The sequence below is a fragment of the Sinocyclocheilus anshuiensis genome, unplaced genomic scaffold (genome assembly GCF_001515605.1).
Source record: "Sinocyclocheilus anshuiensis isolate Anshui unplaced genomic scaffold, SAMN03320099.WGS_v1.1 scaffold412, whole genome shotgun sequence".
In the NCBI taxonomy this organism is placed as follows: Eukaryota; Metazoa; Chordata; class Actinopteri; order Cypriniformes; family Cyprinidae; genus Sinocyclocheilus; species Sinocyclocheilus anshuiensis.
Genome location: NW_015558661.1, coordinates 2,197,003 through 2,218,425, shown reverse-complemented (window position 1 = coordinate 2,218,425; position 21,423 = coordinate 2,197,003). Strand labels below are relative to the sequence as shown.

The 21,423-nt window shown below is 34.7% G+C and overlaps 1 protein-coding gene across 3 annotated transcripts in view; it reads left to right on the top strand.

Annotated features, from left to right (window-relative positions):
* Positions 1–1,262: 1,262 nt before the first annotated feature.
* Positions 1,263–21,423, top strand: part of LOC107681181 (ubiquitin carboxyl-terminal hydrolase 28-like) — a 22,990-nt gene continuing 2,829 nt past the window's right edge. The window contains exons 1-24 of one of the 3 annotated variants that reach the window (XM_016477389.1): positions 1,263–1,412; positions 2,649–2,723; positions 2,991–3,114; positions 3,251–3,338; positions 4,617–4,779; positions 7,080–7,166; positions 7,410–7,547; positions 7,754–7,824; positions 8,555–8,631; positions 8,707–8,855; positions 10,975–11,102; positions 11,436–11,531; positions 11,656–11,811; positions 11,910–12,124; positions 13,363–13,433; positions 13,543–13,771; positions 16,036–16,338; positions 16,418–16,554; positions 19,328–19,555; positions 19,646–19,741; positions 19,918–20,096; positions 20,180–20,258; positions 20,782–20,861; positions 20,942–21,065. In XM_016477389.1, coding sequence (XP_016332875.1) covers positions 1,365–1,412; positions 2,649–2,723; positions 2,991–3,114; positions 3,251–3,338; positions 4,617–4,779; positions 7,080–7,166; positions 7,410–7,547; positions 7,754–7,824; positions 8,555–8,631; positions 8,707–8,855; positions 10,975–11,102; positions 11,436–11,531; positions 11,656–11,811; positions 11,910–12,124; positions 13,363–13,433; positions 13,543–13,771; positions 16,036–16,338; positions 16,418–16,554; positions 19,328–19,555; positions 19,646–19,741; positions 19,918–20,096; positions 20,180–20,258; positions 20,782–20,861; positions 20,942–21,065 — 3,141 coding nt within the window. In that variant the 5' untranslated portion in view covers positions 1,263–1,364. Of the gene's footprint in view, positions 1,413–2,648; positions 2,724–2,990; positions 3,115–3,250; positions 3,339–4,616; positions 4,780–7,079; positions 7,167–7,409; positions 7,548–7,753; positions 7,825–8,554; positions 8,632–8,706; positions 8,856–9,398; positions 9,527–9,859; positions 9,956–10,079; positions 10,236–10,974; positions 11,103–11,435; positions 11,532–11,655; positions 11,812–11,909; positions 12,125–13,362; positions 13,434–13,542; positions 13,772–16,035; positions 16,339–16,417; positions 16,555–19,324; positions 19,556–19,645; positions 19,742–19,917; positions 20,097–20,179; positions 20,259–20,781; positions 20,862–20,941; positions 21,066–21,423 lie in introns of all 3 variants that reach the window. The other 2 variants (XM_016477388.1, XM_016477390.1) reach the window with 2 other exon arrangements.

Genomic DNA, 21,423 nt, shown 5'->3' with positions numbered 1-21,423 from the left:
AACATAATGGGCTATAAAACATACAGAATCATAATTATACAATTATGTGTTATCAGTAAAATCATCTTAAAATACATATTTTATTTCTTTATTTCTTATTTATATATTGAGCAGGAAATTGTAAAGCTGCTTTACAGAATTAGATCAAGAAAAACAAATGTGTGCATATTTTAAGGTCATTGTAATGTGGTAAGGACATTCTTTATCAAGAAGTATTTGACAGTTAGCAAATACACAGTAAATACAGTGTGATATAGTGTAGTAGCCATTAAAATTATACAAGTTTAAGCAGGTTTTTCTTATATTTTCAATAGGTTTTCTAATAGTCAATTCATAATTTACGCCGGAACGCCTTCCCTGTATGACAGATAACGGAAGTGAGAGAAAAGTGTTTATTACGTTTGAAATATGGATATTTTTCTTACAAAAACGCATGGATTCACTACAAAAGGCCTGTATTCACACCCTGGAGCAATGTGAGGCACGTTTTATTATGAATGCGCGCGCTTTATTTGACGACTTGTGGACTGTTCAACTGCAACACCCGCTGACTGCAATGATAGAGCTTGGAATAGCCAGGACAATTTTTAATATAACTCCGACTGTATTCGTCTGAAAGAAGAAAGTCATATACACCTAGGATGCTTCGAGGGTGAGTAAAACACAAGCCACTTTTCATTTTTGGGTGAACTAACCCTTTAAATTAGGCTATTACCACATTCTGTCAGACTGCAGTAAGCTTATCATGAAGAATATGATTACTTATTATTGGTCCTAAAGATGTGGAGAGGTTATGTATTTATATTAATTAGTTATTAATTTTATTTACATACCCTAACTAAAGTAACAATATTTTCTGCCATAAATGTCAAGTTACTACGGTGCAAGTCACACTGTCTTCAAAGAAATTAAGCTTCATAAACTAAGGAGAATCCGTATTAATTTAGTAACTGCAATTACCAAATTCATGTGAGATGTCTTTCAAAAAGTTTAAGAAGGTTTATCATTTTGTTTAGCGGTGACTAAATGCTATTTTACCATATGGTTATGGCTAAATTAAATCGTTTATTGCCTATATTTTTCAGCAAACCAAAATTGACATTTATTTTAGTTTAATCCACATTACCTCTGCCTAAGTGAGGCTGTCATGATTAATAGGTTAGTCAGTTTTCTTGACGTTTCCTGACTGTTTACCAAGCGCGCTCACGATGTTTCCCAGCGCGAGCGTGAGTGTGTGTGTGTGTGTGTGTGTGTGTGTGTGTGTGTGTGTGTGTGTGTGTGTGTGAAGGGGGGCGTTTGGAGTAGGTCAAACTCTGGAGTCAGGGCGAAGCCTTGGAGAAATATTCTTTTAAAAAGTCATTGCCATGAGAGTTGAACAGGATTTTGAACATGGGGAAACGTCTGAAAACTCGGTGAGTGTGTTGTGTTTTACAGAAAATGTATTAAAATTAAAAATAGTAACACGGCTTGTGTTAATGAGATCTAGACACACAGCAGTGGCTGTCACCGTTTTATTTGCTTTAAACAGTTAGTAGGTGTTGTAGACTGGTTATATTTGAGCAAACGTTTAATATTTAATTTTACAAATATGTTTATAAAATCTTAAACATATGCTATTGGAATTTCTATCCTAATTTGGAACCCATCCTTTGAAACCCTTTGGAACCCTTTCTCATTGAAAAATAATTTGTGCAGTTCTGACAAGCATTACACAAAATTCCGAATCAAATATAGTATCCAGAATCCAATATCCAGTTTATGCACTTGTTTGATTTTTAGATGATTATTTGATCCCATTAGGATTGTTTTCAAATTATGATAAAAACTACCATAGGAATCTTGTACAGACTGAGATTCTGTTCTGAAGGGTTTTAAATGTTTAAATTTGCATTTTCCCCTTAAATGATGTTCTCTTAAATTTCCCTTCTAAGTTAAGTTTTTAACTACTCAATTCTACCTTCTGAATGAAATCTAGGAATTAGTGAATTTCCTTGTGTTTGCTTGTGTCACTCGAGCTCATCTATGATAAACACAAGCGCTATCTGTGTCGAAGGCCCAAAATAGAGCTCTGAGTGCCACTCACAGGCCTCCAGCTCACCATATATGTCTTCTGCTCCCAGCCTAGGGTGTCTGGCTGCCTCCACAGCCATGCTGACATTCCCACCTGCTGTCAGAATGTCTTTATATAGTTCTGTTGCTCCTGCATCTATTATCTGGGCCACAGTCTTTTTTTTTTATGTTTACATGCCACATGCTAAAGCCTATTTTCAGGCATACTGTACTTGAAAAAATCAAATCTGATATGGATTTAATAGAAGATGTAGACATTTTCATGCCCAAGGCTTTCATAACTGTTGATCGGGCCAGCTATAGACTCCTCCAGCCCACGCTCATTTGACACCTGAGTCAGAAATGAGGTTATGCTGGGTGATAAATCCAAGTGCAAATTGCGTCTCATATCATATTCTTGTTTTGATCAGTTCACACCTGCTCTTTTTTTTCTGTAACGGATCCTGTTATTGAGTGGTTAATTGCTCAAGTGGGTCTTGTTATCACAAACAGAAGTATCCTCAATATGCCTGTGGCAAAGCATTTGAATTTTTGATCCATAGAAATTAAAAAACAGCATGTTTGCTTGTCTTTTTCAGAGCCAAACGCTGCTTAACCAGCTCAGAGAGATTACTGGCATTCAGGATCTGCAGGTTCTCCAGAGTGCCCTGAATGTATGCTTAGTACAGCAGCACTTATCCATGTGTTTATAACACGAGCAGCAGATGTAATGATACTGACATGGCTATTGATAGAAAATAAGCCTGACAAATGTTTGTAAATATGAAAATCATACCATGTGCGAGAGTTTCCCTTACATTCAGCGGTGAGGGTTTGGTAACCTAGATGTGGTACTAAAACAAAGCATGTGCTAAAACACAGCAAAACATGTTCATGTATTTCAGTAGGGATGACTAATTGTGAGAAAACTCTTTATCCAGGCTAGTCAAGGTGACATCAGCCATGCCATTGGGCTACTGACCACCCAGCCCCCAGAAGAGGAGCACATGCCCGAAGAACCAACTAAAGCCAATAATGAGAGGAACACCTCCAATACACAGAACGGTGGGCTTAAACAACACTATTAATATCAAATGACTTTCATGTCACCACATTTTCCAAAGATGAACTTATTTATATAGCAGTGTGACAGATAATGTCATGTTTATTTTATGCTCATGTAGTATGGACTTGTTCTCAGGTGCTGCTAAAGATGATCTGCAGACCGCCATCGAGCTTAGTCTTCAGGAGTCACAGCAGGCCGAAGCGGAGCAGAGAGAGCTGCACAGGTTCATTACCAATAGGGGCAACTGTAACATTTTTACACTTTCCTTCATAACTCATTGACTACTACAAATGTACAAGTCATCTGCTTTTTGTATGAGAAATATTTGCATGTGCCAAAAGTACATTGCTGTTCCAAATGATATTATTACCGTTATTCAGCGAGTACACATGATTTCTGAGGAATCATGTGACACTGAAAACTGGAGTAATGGCTGCTGAAAATTCTGCTTTGCCATCACAGGAATAAATTACATTGTAATATATTAAAATAGAAAATTGTATTTCATAATAATCATGTTGCTATATTTTGGTCAAATCAATGGCAAATAAATGAGACCTCTTTCAGAAACAAAAAATCTTACCGACCCCAAAGTTTTAAAAAAAGGTAGTGTACATGTCACTGATTTTGGGTACAAGTAACTATAATTAATCAACTTGTAATGAAAAGGACTATATCATATTATAAAACTTCTAAGAACATACTTCTCTAATAATTGTTACAGTACTTGGGGGCAATTGTAATAGTTGGAAGACAAATTATATGAACAAACCGAGTCTCAAATAAGAGCACACCTTAAAATAATATTATTTCTTTAATGTTAATGAATAGTTTTTGCTGTTCTATAATACTATTTTTAACTAAGAAATAATGTTTCAAAAATACAGTAAGTATCTGAAATAAGTTAAATTGTCTTTATTTAAATATACTGATCAGCCAACAAGTCAAAAACAGTCCTCAGTAGGGCTGGACGATATGGCCAACATTTATATCACGATATATCACTGGTAATGTATATCGAAATATCGGAAATGTGTTTAAAAATCATATCACCGTTATTGAAAAGAATTATATCGCGATACATATTGATATTGAATTATTGTCCAGCCCTAGTCCTCAGCATGTCAGTTTACAATTAATTTTAATGTGTTACAGTTGCCTCCAAAATCATTCATGTTAACTTTCAAACAACAAGCTGGTTATCAAGGGCATCAAAACAGGATAATTTATTGACACCCTCAAACATTATTTCTCAAAATAATTTAAAGGAAAAAATAGAAAAAAATTTGAACACCCTTTTCTTTGGCAGAGAGATGGAATTTTATTAACCATAGCCTAAGCAAGTGTCATGACTAACCTGAGTGTGAATGAAACAGTTCAGAGCATTACAATTGCTTCTCTCTCCTGCTACAGTGGTGTTGTGTGAATTTAGAAATCATGGGCAGCAGTAACTATCAGACTCTGGTGTTGACTGTCTTACCTACTCCTGTTTTTACTCTAGGGCTCTTGAGGTTAGTGCAGAAGAGAATGCGGCCTGCATGAAAAGAAAGAGGTGTGAGGGGTCTGGAGAGAGCTGCAGCCCTGCTGACTGGATCCGACAAGAGGACTGTCCTGTGGGCATCCGTAATGTGGGAAATACTTGCTGGTTCAGCGCTGTCATTCAGGTGCGTGGAGTTTTTAATCACAAATTTCAGGCATTTTGGTAAGCTGAATCTTTAGAATGAGTTTCATTATGAAAAGAATTGTGTTGTGAAAGGTAATTGTGAGTGCTGAACTTTTTAATTTTATAGAATAATTTAACAGATTCATTAGGAAATCCAATTGTAAAACAAAAGGACTGCAGTAATGGCTCTCTTCTAACCGGTTACATCATCTGGCCATAGTGTAAATTAAATTAGCGGTGTTGCTAATGACTGGAGAATAGAGAAGATCAGGTGGAGTGTCTGTTTTTTCCTGTTCCTGACTGCAGAAGCATCTCAGAGCTGTAATTTTATTATACCCACTCCAGACTGAATTTAGCGAGGCTTCTCAGATGTCTGTGTTGAAATATAAGCCTTCACTGATATTGATAGATGTCTGAGCTAATTAAATAGAGCATTGTTTTGATGATAAAGAGAGGCATGAACTCATCGAGTGAGTTTATGGCTTACAGATAAGTAACAAACAATCTTTTGTTCATCCGTAATGCAGTTTAATGATGTCATTTGAAAACAGTCCCAGCATGAATATGAATATACCTAGTATAATGCATTACTGCTAAGTTTTCATTTCAGGTTTTTAAATTAAATGAATACTTTACAGTAAAAAATTGCCAGTAAAGACTTTGTTACAGAAATTTTTAATGGTAAATAAATGTGGTTCTTTTAAACTTTCTATTCATCAAAGAATAAAAAAAAAACGTGTTTCCACAAAAATATTAAGCAACACAACTGTTCTCAACATTGATAATAATGTTTCTTGAGCACCAAATCAGCATATTAGAATGATTTCTGAAGGATCACGTGATACTAAAAATTCAACTTTGCCATCTTAGAAATAAATCATATTGTAAAATGTATTAAAACAGAAAAGTTATTTGTAATAATATTTCACAATATTACTGTTTTTACCTGTATTTTTGATCAAGACTGGGTGAGCATAAGAATTTTCTTTCAGAAACATTCTGAAATCTTATCGACCCCTAAAGGTTTTTTGAGAAACCTTTTTTGCATCTGTAAGGTAGAATTATATGTTTATATGTGTATATGTCTTTTTTTGTGCTTATTAGACTGTTACATGTTGATTTTGACCAACATGAGCAAGCATTGTGTAATTTGTTTCCTGCTATTGCAAATCGGTTGTGCATGTGTTCAGTTTTTCAGTATATAAGGTGGGTTGTCTTTATTTTTATATGCCAGCAAAGATTACACACTGTGCCTCTTGTTAGCTTCTTAAATTGTTGATAGTATCACATCTATTACCCAAGACAGGGGCGGACTTACCCATTAGGCAAACGTAGGCGACCGCCTTGGGCCCCCAAAAGCCAAGGGCCCCCTAAAATGCTTTTCATATAGGAGATGCGCATTAAGCACTGACACGCGAACGGTTGCTGTTTACGGTATTACCACGACAACTGTCCGAATTGAACGTGCTTTTTGTGTATCCTGCTTGAAGGAGATGAAAATATTACGCATCTGAAACTGTAATTAAATATTGAGAAACAGTGTGTATTATATGTTTATAATTGTTTTAAATGCCGCTTACTCATTTATGAGAAGGAACCAAGTAGAGGACACATACGCAGTTACTTTTTTGGTTGATATAATCCTTAGGTGTGTAAATGTATAATTGCCTTTTCATTATTTTTTTTTCAGTTTTATTTAAATTTGTAGTTAAAATAACTAAAAATAAATGTATTTTAAAGTTTAGAATTAGACAGCCTTTGCACACACAGGCTTACGCTGGTAACTCATCAGTGGACTTTCCTCATCAATATAGGCTATATTTTTTCACACTTTTCTCATTCTATATTTCTGACGTTCCAAAAGCGCCTCCTACTGGCAGGGAATGAATGTTCATTTTCAATAATCCAGTCTGTAGTTTTTGTTCAATGCGAAAATCCACCCACATAACCCCGTTTTAAATTAATATAATAATTTATACTTCTGACTCACCCCTGGTTTAACGCTCAATTGTGAGGTTTATCATTTTATATCCTATATTTTGCCTGGGGCCCCCAATTCACTAAATCCACCCCTGACCCAAGAGACCCAAGTATTTATTCATAAAATACTTTAAAACTTGGTACATGAAACACAACAAGGGTAATACTCAACTGAAATGCACCCTGACATCAAAAGATGTTACTAAACATGACAACAAAATCAGCAACAACTGTGTCAATAAAACTGTTCAAATAGTGCGACTATAATTGTTCATGGCCTAATGCATGCTAGACTAAAAAACGAAATTCTCTTGTGTTTAGTCTCTGTTCCATCTGCCGGTGTTCCGTAGACTGGTGCTCAATTACTGCCTGTCTGAGCGTGTGCTGGAGAAATGCAAGAGTCATTCAGTGAGTAATCTGCCAGATGAGAATGAGTATCGTTTAGTCTTTGTGTTGTATTGAATGTCATTTATATATGTTTATATATGTTCAGTTTTCAGCAAATGTTCATTGTTTTGGTGAACAATTCCTCTAAACTAAAATTCAGTTGAATTACTGTCTATCTTTATGCCAATATTGCTCAGCTTCACTAGTAGATCTACTTGAAAATGTGAATTATTCCACTATGCACTGACTGAATTTCTGTTGCAGGAGAAAAGAAACATTGCCTTCATGCAGGAGTTGCGTTGCTTGTTTGCTCTGATGGTGGGCTCAAACCGTAGGTTTGTAGACCCCTCTGCAGCAGTCGAGCTTCTCAGGGATGCATTTAGAACCAGTGAGGCACAACAGGTACATCATTTGAATAATATGATTCACAGCTGTTCTGTCGGGGGCTAATTTTAAAATGAAACAGTTGCAAATGACGGGCTAATAAAAGGTATCTTGAAATGTTTGCCAATCACAGCACTTTATAAAGCTACATTAGAGCTTCTTCTAAACAGACACTGTGTTGAATTATTGGAAAACAGTGTTTATTTTAAGCTTGCTTATTCTAGGATGTCAGTGAATTCACACACAAGTTGCTTGACTGGCTCGAGGATGCATTCCAGCTGGCTGCTAATGGAAAGTAAGTTTATAGATTAAAAATAATAATAGCCTTTGTTGAGGTGAGCATGACTTCATTTTGATGCTTTCATTTGTGATGCTTTAAATGTTTTCTTACAAAAAATGGACCTCAAAAATATTAATATCATTAAAGTTGTATAATATTATATAATATTATATAATACAAAATAGTCTAAATAAAAAATAATTACATTTGATATTTGATAACTGCAATATTTTGTAGTGGCTACATCTATGTTCACTGCATCTTTAATCCATTCCACAGTTTCACAATGTTCCTTTTTGGCAAGAAACACATTGAAGCGATTCTTCATAAACTCTTTTAAAATTAACTTTACTTACTAAGAAATGTGAATCATTTTTTATGGGTGGAAAACTTTAAAAAATCTTTTTGAGGGCAGTTCTCCAGCGGACAAATCCACCACAGGGTGCATCATGCCAGAAAATGATTTTAAAATGTATTTAAAAAATAGTGAGACAAACCTTTTTAATGGTTTATTTAAAATAATTTTATTGCCATCTTATATGCATCATGTGCTTGCAACATGAAGAAAATGTGTTTGTTACCCCAAGGCAACATCTTGCTGTGGAGGGTTAATTAATAAATGCTAATGAGTGTAGCATTTGTTAAAGAATCATGAATAATTATATGGTATATTTGGTTGCTAATGTACTCGCCAGGAATTTTTTTTTTTGTCCCAAAAATAAAACATGGCAGCTGTTATTTTCAGTAACCCAGAGGATAAACAAAACAACCCCATGGTCCAGCTGTTTTATGGCACATTTGTGGCTGAGAGACTTCATGAAGGTAAGAGAATGATATTTCTTCTGTAATTATTCTGTTTATCACAGTCCTTGATGATATTTGTGTAATTGTGTGCAGAAAAGATTGTGTCCAACATTGAGCAATTTGGACAATACCCTCTCCAAGTGAACGGCTTCAATAATTTAGATGAATGTTTGGAGGGTGCCATGGTTGAAGGAGAGATTGAATTGCTTCATTCAGATCAGACAATGTCCTCTGGCCAAGAGGTGAGTCTTTCTACTTTAACTACATACAATTATATGAACGCCTGTCATTTATTCTGTTGTTTACATTGCATTAACATTTATACATTTGGCAGACATTTTTATCCAAAGAGACTCTTCATTCAAGGTACACAATTTATTAGTCTTTTCTTGCCTTGGGAATCAAACCCATAGCCTTGGTGTTGCTAGCACCATGTTCTACTGTTTGAGCTAAGAAAGGCTCAAAGATATCAAGATATTATAATGAAAACAGAATAAGGATATTATTGTGAATCATGCACATGTTCTTTTATATATATGTTTGTTTTTTTAAGGATTTATATTTGGCATTTTGCCTTTATTATGACAGGATAGTGTAGAGCAGACAGGAAGTGAAATGGGGGAGAGATAGGGGGGGCAGGATTGGGAAAGGTCCTCAAGCCGGGATTTGAACTGGGGATGCCCGACACGCAAGGGCGTTATATGTCAGCGCACTGCCCACTAGGCGCTGACATGCACAGGTTCTTTTAAATTAATTAAAAGTATGTGTTTTTTCATTGTTTGCAGAGGTGGTTTTCTAAGCTGCCACCAGTGTTGACATTTGAGCTGTCCAGATTTGAGTTCAATCAGTCTTTAGGGCGACCAGAAAAAATACACAAAAAACTGGAGTTTCCCCAAGTGATCTATATGGACAGGTGAGAAATGTCATTACTACAGCTTGTATTTATTTATTTGTAGATTTATCTATTCATAGATATATGTATTAATTTATAAATATATTTATAACAGTAAATATTTATTTATGTTTGTTTGTAGATTTATTATTTATTTATTTTTAATTATGTATATTTTTGTATAAATATATTTATATTTTTGTATAAAAATTTAATTTATTTATCAGTTTATTTAAGTATAATTACTTATATATTCATTTATTAGTTTACTTATCTATTTAATTATTTGTTTATTTTGTCTCTTCAAAGTATAAAAAGCAATGGTAAATGGAAATTCACTTTTTCTGTGAGCAGATACCTCCACAAAAATGTTGATCAGACCCATGGTAGGAGAGGAGAAGTCAAGAGACTCAAGGACCAGTTAACAGTTCTACAGCAGAAACTTGAGGGGTACGTTCAAAAGCCAAATAGTGGCTAAATCCTGGTCAACACTGCAAGTAATCTTTGAAAAATTGTTATTTGTGGTTTGTTTTTCAATTTTAAATATTTAAACTATAACTTTCTTTTTTTAAAGATATAAAAACTATGGCTCAGGGCCAGCCAAATACCCCCTGGCAGACATGTTGCAGTATGTGCTGGAGTTTGTCACTACGAAACCCACAAATGTGTCTCCAGCCTCAGTACCCACAAACCCTTCTGTACACACAGAACCCAGCTCAGGTGACAGCAGGCAAGACCCATTTTCCTGCGTTCTTATTCATCAGCTGTGTGACAAACTGTGCCTATTGTTTGTTTGTCCCTGTCTAAATGTTTAATTTCTTGCTGTAGTCAAACAGAACCAGACGATGCAGGCTCATCAGATGGCTCGGGCTGCCCGCAGACAGCTACACAGAGATTCAGATCAGACAGTGTCCTCTGGCCAAGAGGTGAGTCTTTCTACTTTAACTACATACAATTATATGAACGCCTGTCATTTATTCTGTTGTTTACATTGCATTAACATTTATACATTTGGCAGACATTTTTATCCAAAGAGACTCTTCATTCAAGGTACACAATTTATTAGTCTTTTCTTGCCTTGGGAATCAAACCCATAGCCTTGGTGTTGCTAGCACCATGTTCTACTGTTTGAGCTAAGAAAGGCTCAAAGATATCAAGATATTATAATGAAAACAGAATAAGGATATTATTGTGAATCATGCACATGTTCTTTTATATATATGTTTGTTTTTTTAAGGATTTATATTTGGCATTTTGCCTTTATTATGACAGGATAGTGTAGAGCAGACAGGAAGTGAAATGGGGGAGAGATAGGGGGGGCAGGATTGGGAAAGGTCCTCAAGCCGGGATTTGAACTGGGGATGCCCGACACGCAAGGGCGTTATATGTCAGCGCACTGCCCACTAGGCGCTGACATGCACAGGTTCTTTTAAATTAATTAAAAGTATGTGTTTTTTCATTGTTTGCAGAGGTGGTTTTCTAAGCTGCCACCAGTGTTGACCTTTGAGCTATCCAGATTTGAGTTCAATCAGTCTTTAGGGCGACCAGAAAAAATACACAAAAAACTGGAGTTTCCCCAAGTGATCTATATGGACAGGTGAGAAATGTCATTACTACAGCTTGTATTTATTTATTTGTAGATTTATCTATTCATAGATATATGTATTAATTTATAAATATATTTATAACAGTAAATATTTATTTATGTTTGTTTGTAGATTTATTATTTATTTATTTTTAATTATGTATATTTTTGTATAAATATATTTATATTTTTGTATAAAAATTTAATTTATTTATCAGTTTATTTAAGTATAATTACTTATATATTCATTTATTAGTTTACTTATCTATTTAATTATTTGTTTATTTTGTCTCTTCAAAGTATAAAAAGCAATGGTAAATGGAAATTCACTTTTTCTGTGAGCAGATACCTCCACAAAAATGTTGATCAGACCCATGGTAGGAGAGGAGAAGTCAAGAGACTCAAGGACCAGTTAACAGTTCTACAGCAGAAACTTGAGGGGTACGTTCAAAAGCCAAATAGTGGCTAAATCCTGGTCAACACTGCAAGTAATCTTTGAAAAATTGTTATTTGTGGTTTGTTTTTCAATTTTAAATATTTAAACTATAACTTTCTTTTTTTAAAGATATAAAAACTATGGCTCAGGGCCAGCCAAATACCCCCTGGCAGACATGTTGCAGTATGTGCTGGAGTTTGCCACCACTAAACCCACAAACGTGTCTCCAGCCTCAGTACCTATGAACCCTGCCGCACACACAGAACCCAGCTCAAGTGACAGCAGGCAAGGCCTGTTTTCCTGCATTCTTATTCATCAGCTGTGTGACAAACTGTGCCTATTGTTTGTTTGTCCCTGTCTAAATGTTTAATTTCTTGCTGTAGTCAAACAGAACCAGACGATGCAGGCTCATCAGATGGCTCGGGCTGCCCGCAGACAGCTACACAGAGAACTCCCATACACAAGCCTTTTACTCAGTGCAGACCCCCCATAGAGGTGCCACTGCAACCAGCCCCTCACAGCGTGACCGAGGAAGAGCTGTACTTCGTCAGGAGCTGCTTACAGCGCTGGAGAGCAGAAGTTGAGAACACCATAAACGGTAGATCCTTCACTGAGTGAAGCTTGAATCAATGTAGTTAAGTAAACACATAAACTCTGCCTCAAATCCTAGTGATTTTAAGGCATCATAGGTGCACTCTAGATGCAAAGACTTTCCCAAAAAAGAATGCAGTGTAATTAAGAATGTGCCAATTTGCCTCCTATGTAGAAAGCAATATGTTACAGTAAATGTGTAGCGTCAAAACGTTTTTTTTTTAGCAAGAACACATTAAATTGATCAAAAGTGACAGTAAAGACATTAATAATGTTACAAAAGGTTTCCATTTCAAAGAAATGCTGTTTATTCATCAAAGAATCCTAAAAAAATCACAATTTCCACAAAAAGCAGCACAGCTGTTTCAACATTGATAATAATAAGAATAATAATATGTTTCTTGAGCAACAAATCAGCATATTAGAATTATTTCCGAAGGATCATGTGACACTAGAGACTGCAGTAATGGCTGATGAAAATTCAGTAAATCCAATAAATTACATTCAAAAATATATTAAAATAGAAAACAGCTATTTTGAATTGTAATAATATTCCATAATATTATTAAAAACAATATTACTGTTTTTACTATATTTTTAAACAAATAAATGCAAAAGTCTTTGTGAGTACTTTTTTCAAAAACATTAAAATTCATACCTACACCAAACTTTTATGTCTGAAGTAGTATGGCCAAATATTTACATTATTCATAAAACAGTAGCTGAAAAAACCTGGATGTCCTACAACTACACACATACCATAGTTAATAACAAAATACACATTTTATCTGTGAAAATATAAATTCAAGATGTTCAAGATACTTTGAGAAAAATAATTTAAATAATTAACTGAAAATTCCTTTAGTACTAAAAAGCATTGATAGAAATGCTTTAAAAATACTGACTATTTTACCAAAAATTGAGAACTATGTGCTATGTTTATTTATGCTTTCATTATATTTTGTCACCTGTATTGAAATCAGTTGTGAGTCAAATCTTCTGTGCATTTTGCATGCTGAGTGCTATTTGTTTGGCACGCAGAGTTCTTGATGCCACAGAAGACAGCTGTCTAAGGCAGTAGGCAGCGAGGCAGCTCACTAGGTTTTGTATCCGAGCTGTAATGTGCATTTTAATTTTTCTGTTCTGAAGGCCATCGATATTCACAAGCAGTTATCTTAATGCGTTTGTGACTGTATCCTGGCCTCAGGCGTAGCGTATTGATCTGTGTTCCCTCTCTGTGTGCAGAGCTGAAAGCCAGCATTGACAAGGTCAGCCAGGCCCTGGAGGGCATGTACTCAGATAACAGTCTGTGTCAGGTAAAGTCTATATCCTGAACACTCATTGGTACTTTTATATTGACTGAGCCCTTTCAAGAAATTTGCATGACACCTCAATGTACCCTGTCTTCTTATTTGATGCTTCCAGGTGCCCTATAGGCTGCACGCTGTGCTCGTCCATGAAGGACAGGCCTCCGCTGGCCATTACTGGGCGTACATCTATGATCATGCTAATAAACGCTGGCTGAAGTACAACGATGTAATGGTGACAGAGTCAACCTGGGAGGAGCTGGTTCGAGACTCATACGGTGGCATGACCAACGCCAGCGCCTACTGCCTCATGTACATCAATGGCAAGCTGCCATACCTCATAGCAGGTACTTTCCCCATGTGCTTCTCAGATTACGCATATGAACTTAGATTTTGCTGAAGGAGCCAAGCACATCACACACTTGATTTAAGGCTTTGGCTTTAGCTCGGATTTCTTTTAGAAATTAATGCTGATAGATTTGCTGGCAGACTTTATTATTTTAGAGTCTCTGCCAAGCTGTGAACATCAAATACTCTTAATGCTTTTAACTATCTAATGCTTTTTATTTTGATTAGTTTTTCTAGTATTTTCTGTAAAAAATAAAGTACTATAAATATTTATTTGAAATAGGGGTGGGCGTTTAATGCATTATGTAAATGTTTTTATATTAAAACAATAAAAAAGTGTTTTTTAAACACAGCCACCACTGTTCAAGGGCAGGTACTCTAGCTATGTCTGCCAAACAAAATGACATTGCAAGTTGACTTGCTGTCTTTTTTTTATTTTTTATAAATGACTTCTAATGCAGTTTTAGAGCCCTATGAAACCCATTATATTTTTTACCAAATTTCTTAAATTTTTTTCCAAATTAAATTTTTCCGTTTTAATTTTTCTAGACTGTTTTTATGGTTAAATTAAATTTTATTAATCAAAAAAGCATGTCTAAATAATTGAAATCATGAAACTTACAATATTAAACAGCAATTTAGTAAAGGTTTAACAAAAATTAAAATTGTAAGGCCCTATGAGATAGGTTTTATTTTTTCTCAAATTTAGTTTTATTTTTACCAAATATTTTTTACCAAAATATTTGACCAAATATTAATAGTCAAAAGCATATCTAATTAATAATTCAGTTTAATTTTTTTACCAAATTCTGTTTTTCATAAATTTTCTGGATTCCATCTTAACGGTTCCATTAAATCCTAAACATCTCTAATTAATCGATTTTATCTATTTAAAAAAATCCAGAAATACAGTGTTGTGTATTTATATTTTTCTGCTAAATAAATTCTGGTAAATAAATACTTTTCTGGTTAATATTCCTTTAAAAATAATGTTTTAATAATAATTTTATTATTCTGTCATGGTTTCTTCAAGTTAAACCAAACTTTTATTTTGACAGGTTGCTTTGAAGACCTCTAGGTTTCTGTTTGAATATGATATGATGATAGTTTTACTCTAAAGAAATGGTAAAATGCTCATGAAGTGATTCTCAGAGCAGACGGCAGAGGCTGGAAACACCGCAAGCGTCATGCGTGCTTCAGTATGTGTGTAGTAAATGAAACCGCACGGCTGCGCCATTCATTCACACTGAGACATGCAGAATATGCAGGACTCATATTTAAATGGTATTTTTGCAGCTTAATATTCACAGACACCAGTCTATATCGCGTTTTGATTTAGCTGTACTAGCCTACTTTTGATGTATCCATCCAAAATTTGGCAAATTCCGTGACATTCTGCCTTATAGTGTAAATTCCATTTTTAGGACTTGATTTCGCGATTCAGTCTGTGTTTGCCACATCACAGACATCATAGGGCCTTAAGGTTTATCATAGCTTAACATTGTGAAAAAAATTGTATCAGGTTGTTGTTATGTTGAAACACTAAATATAACAGTAGAAGACAGGAAAAGAGTAAAAATAGAAGGGGAAATCTACCCAAGTGTCAAGAAGTCGGACAGTCAACATGTCATAAACATTGACATTAATAGACATTTTTTGAGTGTTTTTCTTAAAATAAAGTTAACTTTGGCTGCATATCACATTAGTTTTTACTTATCAGAGTTGTTGAAACTGGAGATTCACACCAGAGTCCATTCAGCACGTTATCTGTTTTTTTTTTAAATAAAATCAAATAATTCACATTTAGTATACAGATTGAGATTTATGAAGGAAATAAATCAAATATCCTCAAATTTCAGAGAATGAAGCAGAACTGCCATATAAAATTCCAGGTAATCGCACACACTTCGTTTCGTGCAATCTTTTTATTTAATGGAGAAAACATCATGGAAATTTAAAATGAACAAAGGTCAATGTCATAAAGAACAAGAAGTTTGCACTTGCATTTTTTGAGATTGGCTGGCTGATTTTAGGAGCTGAATGAACAAAACTCCATTAACTAGCCACTCTGGATGTCAAGTATCGAGATTGCAGAGCCATAACAACACCTTTTTACCACAGAATGTTAAGTAAGATTTCAAGTTTGACGGATAAAATTTGGGCTGTCACTCATTTATGTAACATTAGGCCTTTTTGTAATGCTTTTCCTATCTGCTACAATAATGAAATTGAACATGACTTTTTTCTTGCATATGAATGATAGAAGACACGGACAATGAAACAGGGCAGGTTCTGAAAGGAATGGACTCCCTCCCGTCTATCATGAGGTGTTATGTTCGGGAGGATAACCGCTGGTTCCAGCAGGAACTGAGAGAATGGGAAGAGCAGTTCTGCCAAGCCCAACGTGAAGAAGCGCAAGTTCAAACACACACAGAGAAAGCCATCCCTGAAGAGCCACAGAACCCAGAGCAGGAGCCAAACCCAGAACCAGTCCAAGAACAAACAAATGAAGCGTCCCAAGAACCACCCACAGATTCAACACCAGCACCTGCCCAGGACAGTGAAGGTCAGAACCTTTTTCTTCAGGTCAGATGTTTTCCATGTATCCATTGCAGGTATATCTTCAACGTGCTTTCCCTTTCCAGAGCCCATGGCCAATTCAACAGCTCTCAACTCGATATCATCAGAGCCCTGTGAGAATGTGGAAGAGGAAGGTGAGGAGCGTATCGCCAGCAGCCAGACACATGGCCCGCCAGATGAAGAGAAGCCAGATCAGAGTCAGGTGAGAGTGTTAAAGCGTTATTTGAGACGCGCAGAAAATAGGTCACATATACAGCACTGGAGGCTTCACGTACAGTGCATATGGGTCACAGTTTTCTTCCACAACGTAAACTGCAACAGAGTACCATCACACAAAAACACACAACACTAATGCATTTAACAAAAATAATGTGATGACATTTTAACCATGTAAGTTAAATATTAATAAAACTGTTTTAAATTAACTATACTCAGGGAGCTTGTATTACTTTTCATTAAATTTTAATGTGACTCGTATGAGACATTTATTTTTACAAATAATTTTAACAATATTTTAATAAAGAATATATTTATATTGTACATGTCTTATTAAATATAATATACAATTTATACATAAATTGTAATTCATACTTTTACTTCATACTATTCACACACTTTGATAAAAACATATTTTAGATGTAAAACATACTTCCAAAATGTGCAGTATATTACAGTGAACTTACATGTATTATATTAAAACAAATCTAATTTTTCATTTTAACTGTATATCATTACTGTATATTGTGTATGTGCATATATAAAATGCATTGTATATTCATTTTTCATTATTATAAGCAATTTAGTGTATTAAACATACTTTTTTATTCTTTTTTTCATTAAAATGTGATCATTTTAGTGGATTTGTCAGGAATTTCTATACAGAAAATATGTATTTTTTTAATAATATTCTTTTTTCATTACAATTATGAATGTTTTTAGTGGATTTTTTTAGGATTTCAATATAGAAAAGATGTTTGTGTATATTTTGGCAACTATGTATGGGAATGTGGGGAGAATATTCTAGATTTACATTAGTGGTTAAATCACTACAAACTTGTTTGTTTGCACTTGCTTAATGTTTAATGTTTTATCTGTTGCGTTGTGATATGTTGTGTTGTGCAAAAGCTCTGGTATTTTGTAAGAGGATACGTTTTGGAAAGGAATATGTGGATAAGGTTCATCGGACAGCTGAGAGCCGTCCAACATTCATCAGTCTTTCTGGTTCAAGTTTAATGCGAGGTTGCTGGGGACAGTGGGTCAGAGAAGAGCTTTAAATAGAACCTGAGCTCTGTGTTTCCTGCATGCACCATCAGGATCAACTGGATTCCTACCTTTCCGCAATCATTAAATGATTGTGGAGAACATTTTCCTGATGCTTCAATCAACAGGCAATTTTTTAAGCGCCATGTGTTCTTGCTGTCTAGTCTTTAGAGAGCGTAATCTTGGATATTATTGACTCAGTATATGGAGTTTCAGTCAAGCAAGTCCATTCTGTACTTACAACACAGGATTTATTCTTCTGCTGTTCCTCTCTTTGACTCATTGATTTTATTGGTGCTCCTGATTTATGACTGTGCTGTCACTACATGATGTAGTTGCTAGGCCTTGTCATAAATGGTAGTGATAGGACCTCTAGTGGTTAGTATCTCATATTGCATTCAAGGATATTTGTAAGCAAAATAAGGCAGTTAACAATACTTGAAGAATTTTCTACAACATAAGGACAACAATGGTGGTCAGATAAATTGGATGTTATCTGTCAAGCACCAGTGTTATTTTAGTGTTACTGATACACTATTATAGTTTTAGTTAATATAATGAATTATATATATATAATATATATATAATCATATATTAGTTAACATTTTAGTCATTTTGTTGTGTCTGTCATTTTTGTTAGTTTTTTAATTATGTCTGTATAGTTTTTATATTAAGTTTAGTTTTCAGTTTTAGTTTATTTAGTTTTAGTTATTTTAGTACTTGAACTTAAACTAAATGAAAAAGAGAAATGTTTCCTTGGCAACTAGCTGAAATAAAATACTTTTATTTATAATTTTTTGAAGATTTCATGATTATTTTATTTTTAAGTAGTGAAAACATTTTTAATGGTTTCAGTTTTAGTTTCAGTTATCATAATGACTCTGTAACAGAGTACCATCATACAAAAGCACACAACACTAACACATTTAACAAAATAACTACTTAAATAAAATATAATCAGGGAGCTTTTACCGTTTTTCAATAAATGTAATGTGACTCGTGTGTGACATTTTATTTTTTACAAATTATTTTAATAAACAGTATTTATATTGTGTGTGTCTTGTTAAATATAATACACAAATTCACCATAAAATAAATTATAATTCATACTTCATACTATTCACACATTTTGATAAAACATTTTAGATGTAAAACATACTTCCAACATGTGCAGTATATTACAGTGAAACTACATGTATTATGTTAAATCTAATTTAATTGTTCATTTTAACTGAAAACGTTTTTAATGGTTTCAGGTTTAGTTTCAATTATGATAGTGACTCTGTCAGGTACACAAAAACCCACATCACTGTTGTACACAGAAAGTGGGCAGCACTATTTTCAAACATTCAACATTCATCCATGCATTGAAGCATTAAAAGGAATAAATGATGAAAATTTAAAATAAAATACATTTCCTTGTCCAACTTACTAGCATTCACTGCTGGTTTCTTCAAAGAATAAGTGCCAAATGACTGCCAAAACAGTCTTTTGATGGGTGAAAACTACTATAAATCTAGTCAGATGACGCTCAGAGATTCACATTTCCGCTGATTTAAAAACCAATTAGAAATTCCTGAGGGATCCCATGGTGAATTAGACTTCCTGGTTTGCCTACAAATTGACGTTATGAGTGAACATCTCTATAGACTATAATGAGTGGATAAGATCATTGACAGTCATTCAACACCCTCTTTCTTCGTGTTTCTCAGCAGCCTGTGGTGGAGTCAGCCACTACAGACAGATCTGAGTCAGAGGTGGAGGTGGAGGAGCAGGTCATCAGTGATGAGGGAGGACCAGAGGCAGAGACGGAGGCCTCATCCACAGAGGGGAACCAGGCCACGGCCACGCGCAGCCAGCCTGAGAATGATGTGTCTGAGATCGAGATACCCAATGTAGGCAAGATTCTGGTGCGCTCTGATGCCGATGGCTACAATGAGGAGGTAAAGGTTCCATGAATTGTAAAACTAGGCTACTTCATACATTAAATTTAACATACAATTTTGACATATTTTTAATCTGTAATTGAATAGATGATGCTAACACCAGCTATGCAGGGCGTCATTTTTGCAATTGCCAAGGCAAGACAGGTCTTTGACAAAGACGGACCTGAAGCAGGACTCATCAAGGTATACAACCTAAAAATACTCTGCGGCTGAACACACCAAATGGCGCTACTTCACAGTTCTCATATATTCAGATAATAATTCACATAAACTTAGATATTAAATTAGTTTACTTAGTACTTTATTTAGCAAGCTCACCCTGTTTATTTCTTTGGAAATCTTTTGGATCTCTTCATCAGGCGTTCCATGAGGAATATTCCAGATTGTATGAGCTGTCTCAGGAAGAGACCACACCCCAGCAGGACCCTCGACTCCAGCATGTTCTGGTCTACTTTTTCCAAAACCAGGCACCTAACCGTGTCATTGAGAGGACATTACTGGAGCAGTTTGCAGATCGTAACCTGAGTTTTGATGATCGGTACCCATTTCCTTATATTTTTGGGGGGAATAGGTTAAGATTGAATAATTGGACTAATCTAAACTGGTACTTTTTCCTTGTAGGGCTATCAGTATCATGAGAGAGGCCAGATCTAAAATCCGTCTCATTAAACCAGAAGACATGGACATGGATGAATACTTGGTAAAATCAAAAAGGCATTCTACTCTTTTTTTCTTTAAATGTATAATATATGCTGCTGTTTAACAGTTTGGAGTCAGTAAGATTTTTATACGCTTTTAAGGAGATTAATACTTTTATTCAGCAGGGATGCATTAAATTGATCAAAAGTGACAGTAAAGACATTTATAGTGTTACAAAAAAATTATATTTCAAATAAATGCTGTTCTAATGAATTAAGCTGAAAAAATGTATCATGCTTTCCTCAAATATACTAAGCAGCACAACTGAAGACTGGAGCAATGGCTGCTAAAAATTCAGCTTTGGCATCACATGAATAAATTACATTTTCAAATATATTAAAATATAAAACATTTATTTTAATTAATAATAATATTTTATAATATCACTGTTTTTACTGTATTTTTGATCAAATAAATGCAGCCTTGATGAGCATAAGAGACTTCTTTTAAAGACTTTAAAAAATTTTGAACAGTAGTGCATGTATTTGATCATTTTAAACTACTTTTTTCCCCTCTCTTCCCAGCAATGGCATGATGACTACAGCATGTTCAAGACAGTGTTTGCCTACCTGTTGACAGGTCTCGAGCAGTATCAGAATGGAAAGTATGTAGACTCAGAGACAAGAGACATTGCCTTTGCATTGAATTGGAAAGTTTGTACTACAATTATCTTTTCCATTGCAGGATAAGAGAAGCTCTGAATTATCTCGCACATGCACACCAGGACAACTCAGTCCTTCTTCGGAAAGGGGAGAAGAAAGGAGTGGACCAGTCACTTATAGCACTTTACAGAAGAAAGTGTTTGAAAGTATGTACACATTAATAATCCAAAACATACACTAAAAAAGAGTGGTCAAAAGTTGTCAGTAAGATCTTTTTCTGTTCACCAAAACTGCAATTATTTGATCAAAGATACAATAAAAACAGTAATATTGTTGCATATTATTATAATTTAAAATAACTGTTTTCTGTTTTAATATATTTTAAATTGTAATTTATTCCTGTGATGGCAAAGCTGAATTTTCAGCAGCCATACGCCAGTCTTCAGTGTCACATGATCCTTCAGAAATCATTCTAATATACTGATTTTTGTTTAGTTGTGGAATGAACTGAGGAATGAACAGTTGTGCTGCTCAATATTTTTGTGGAAACTGTGATATTTTTTT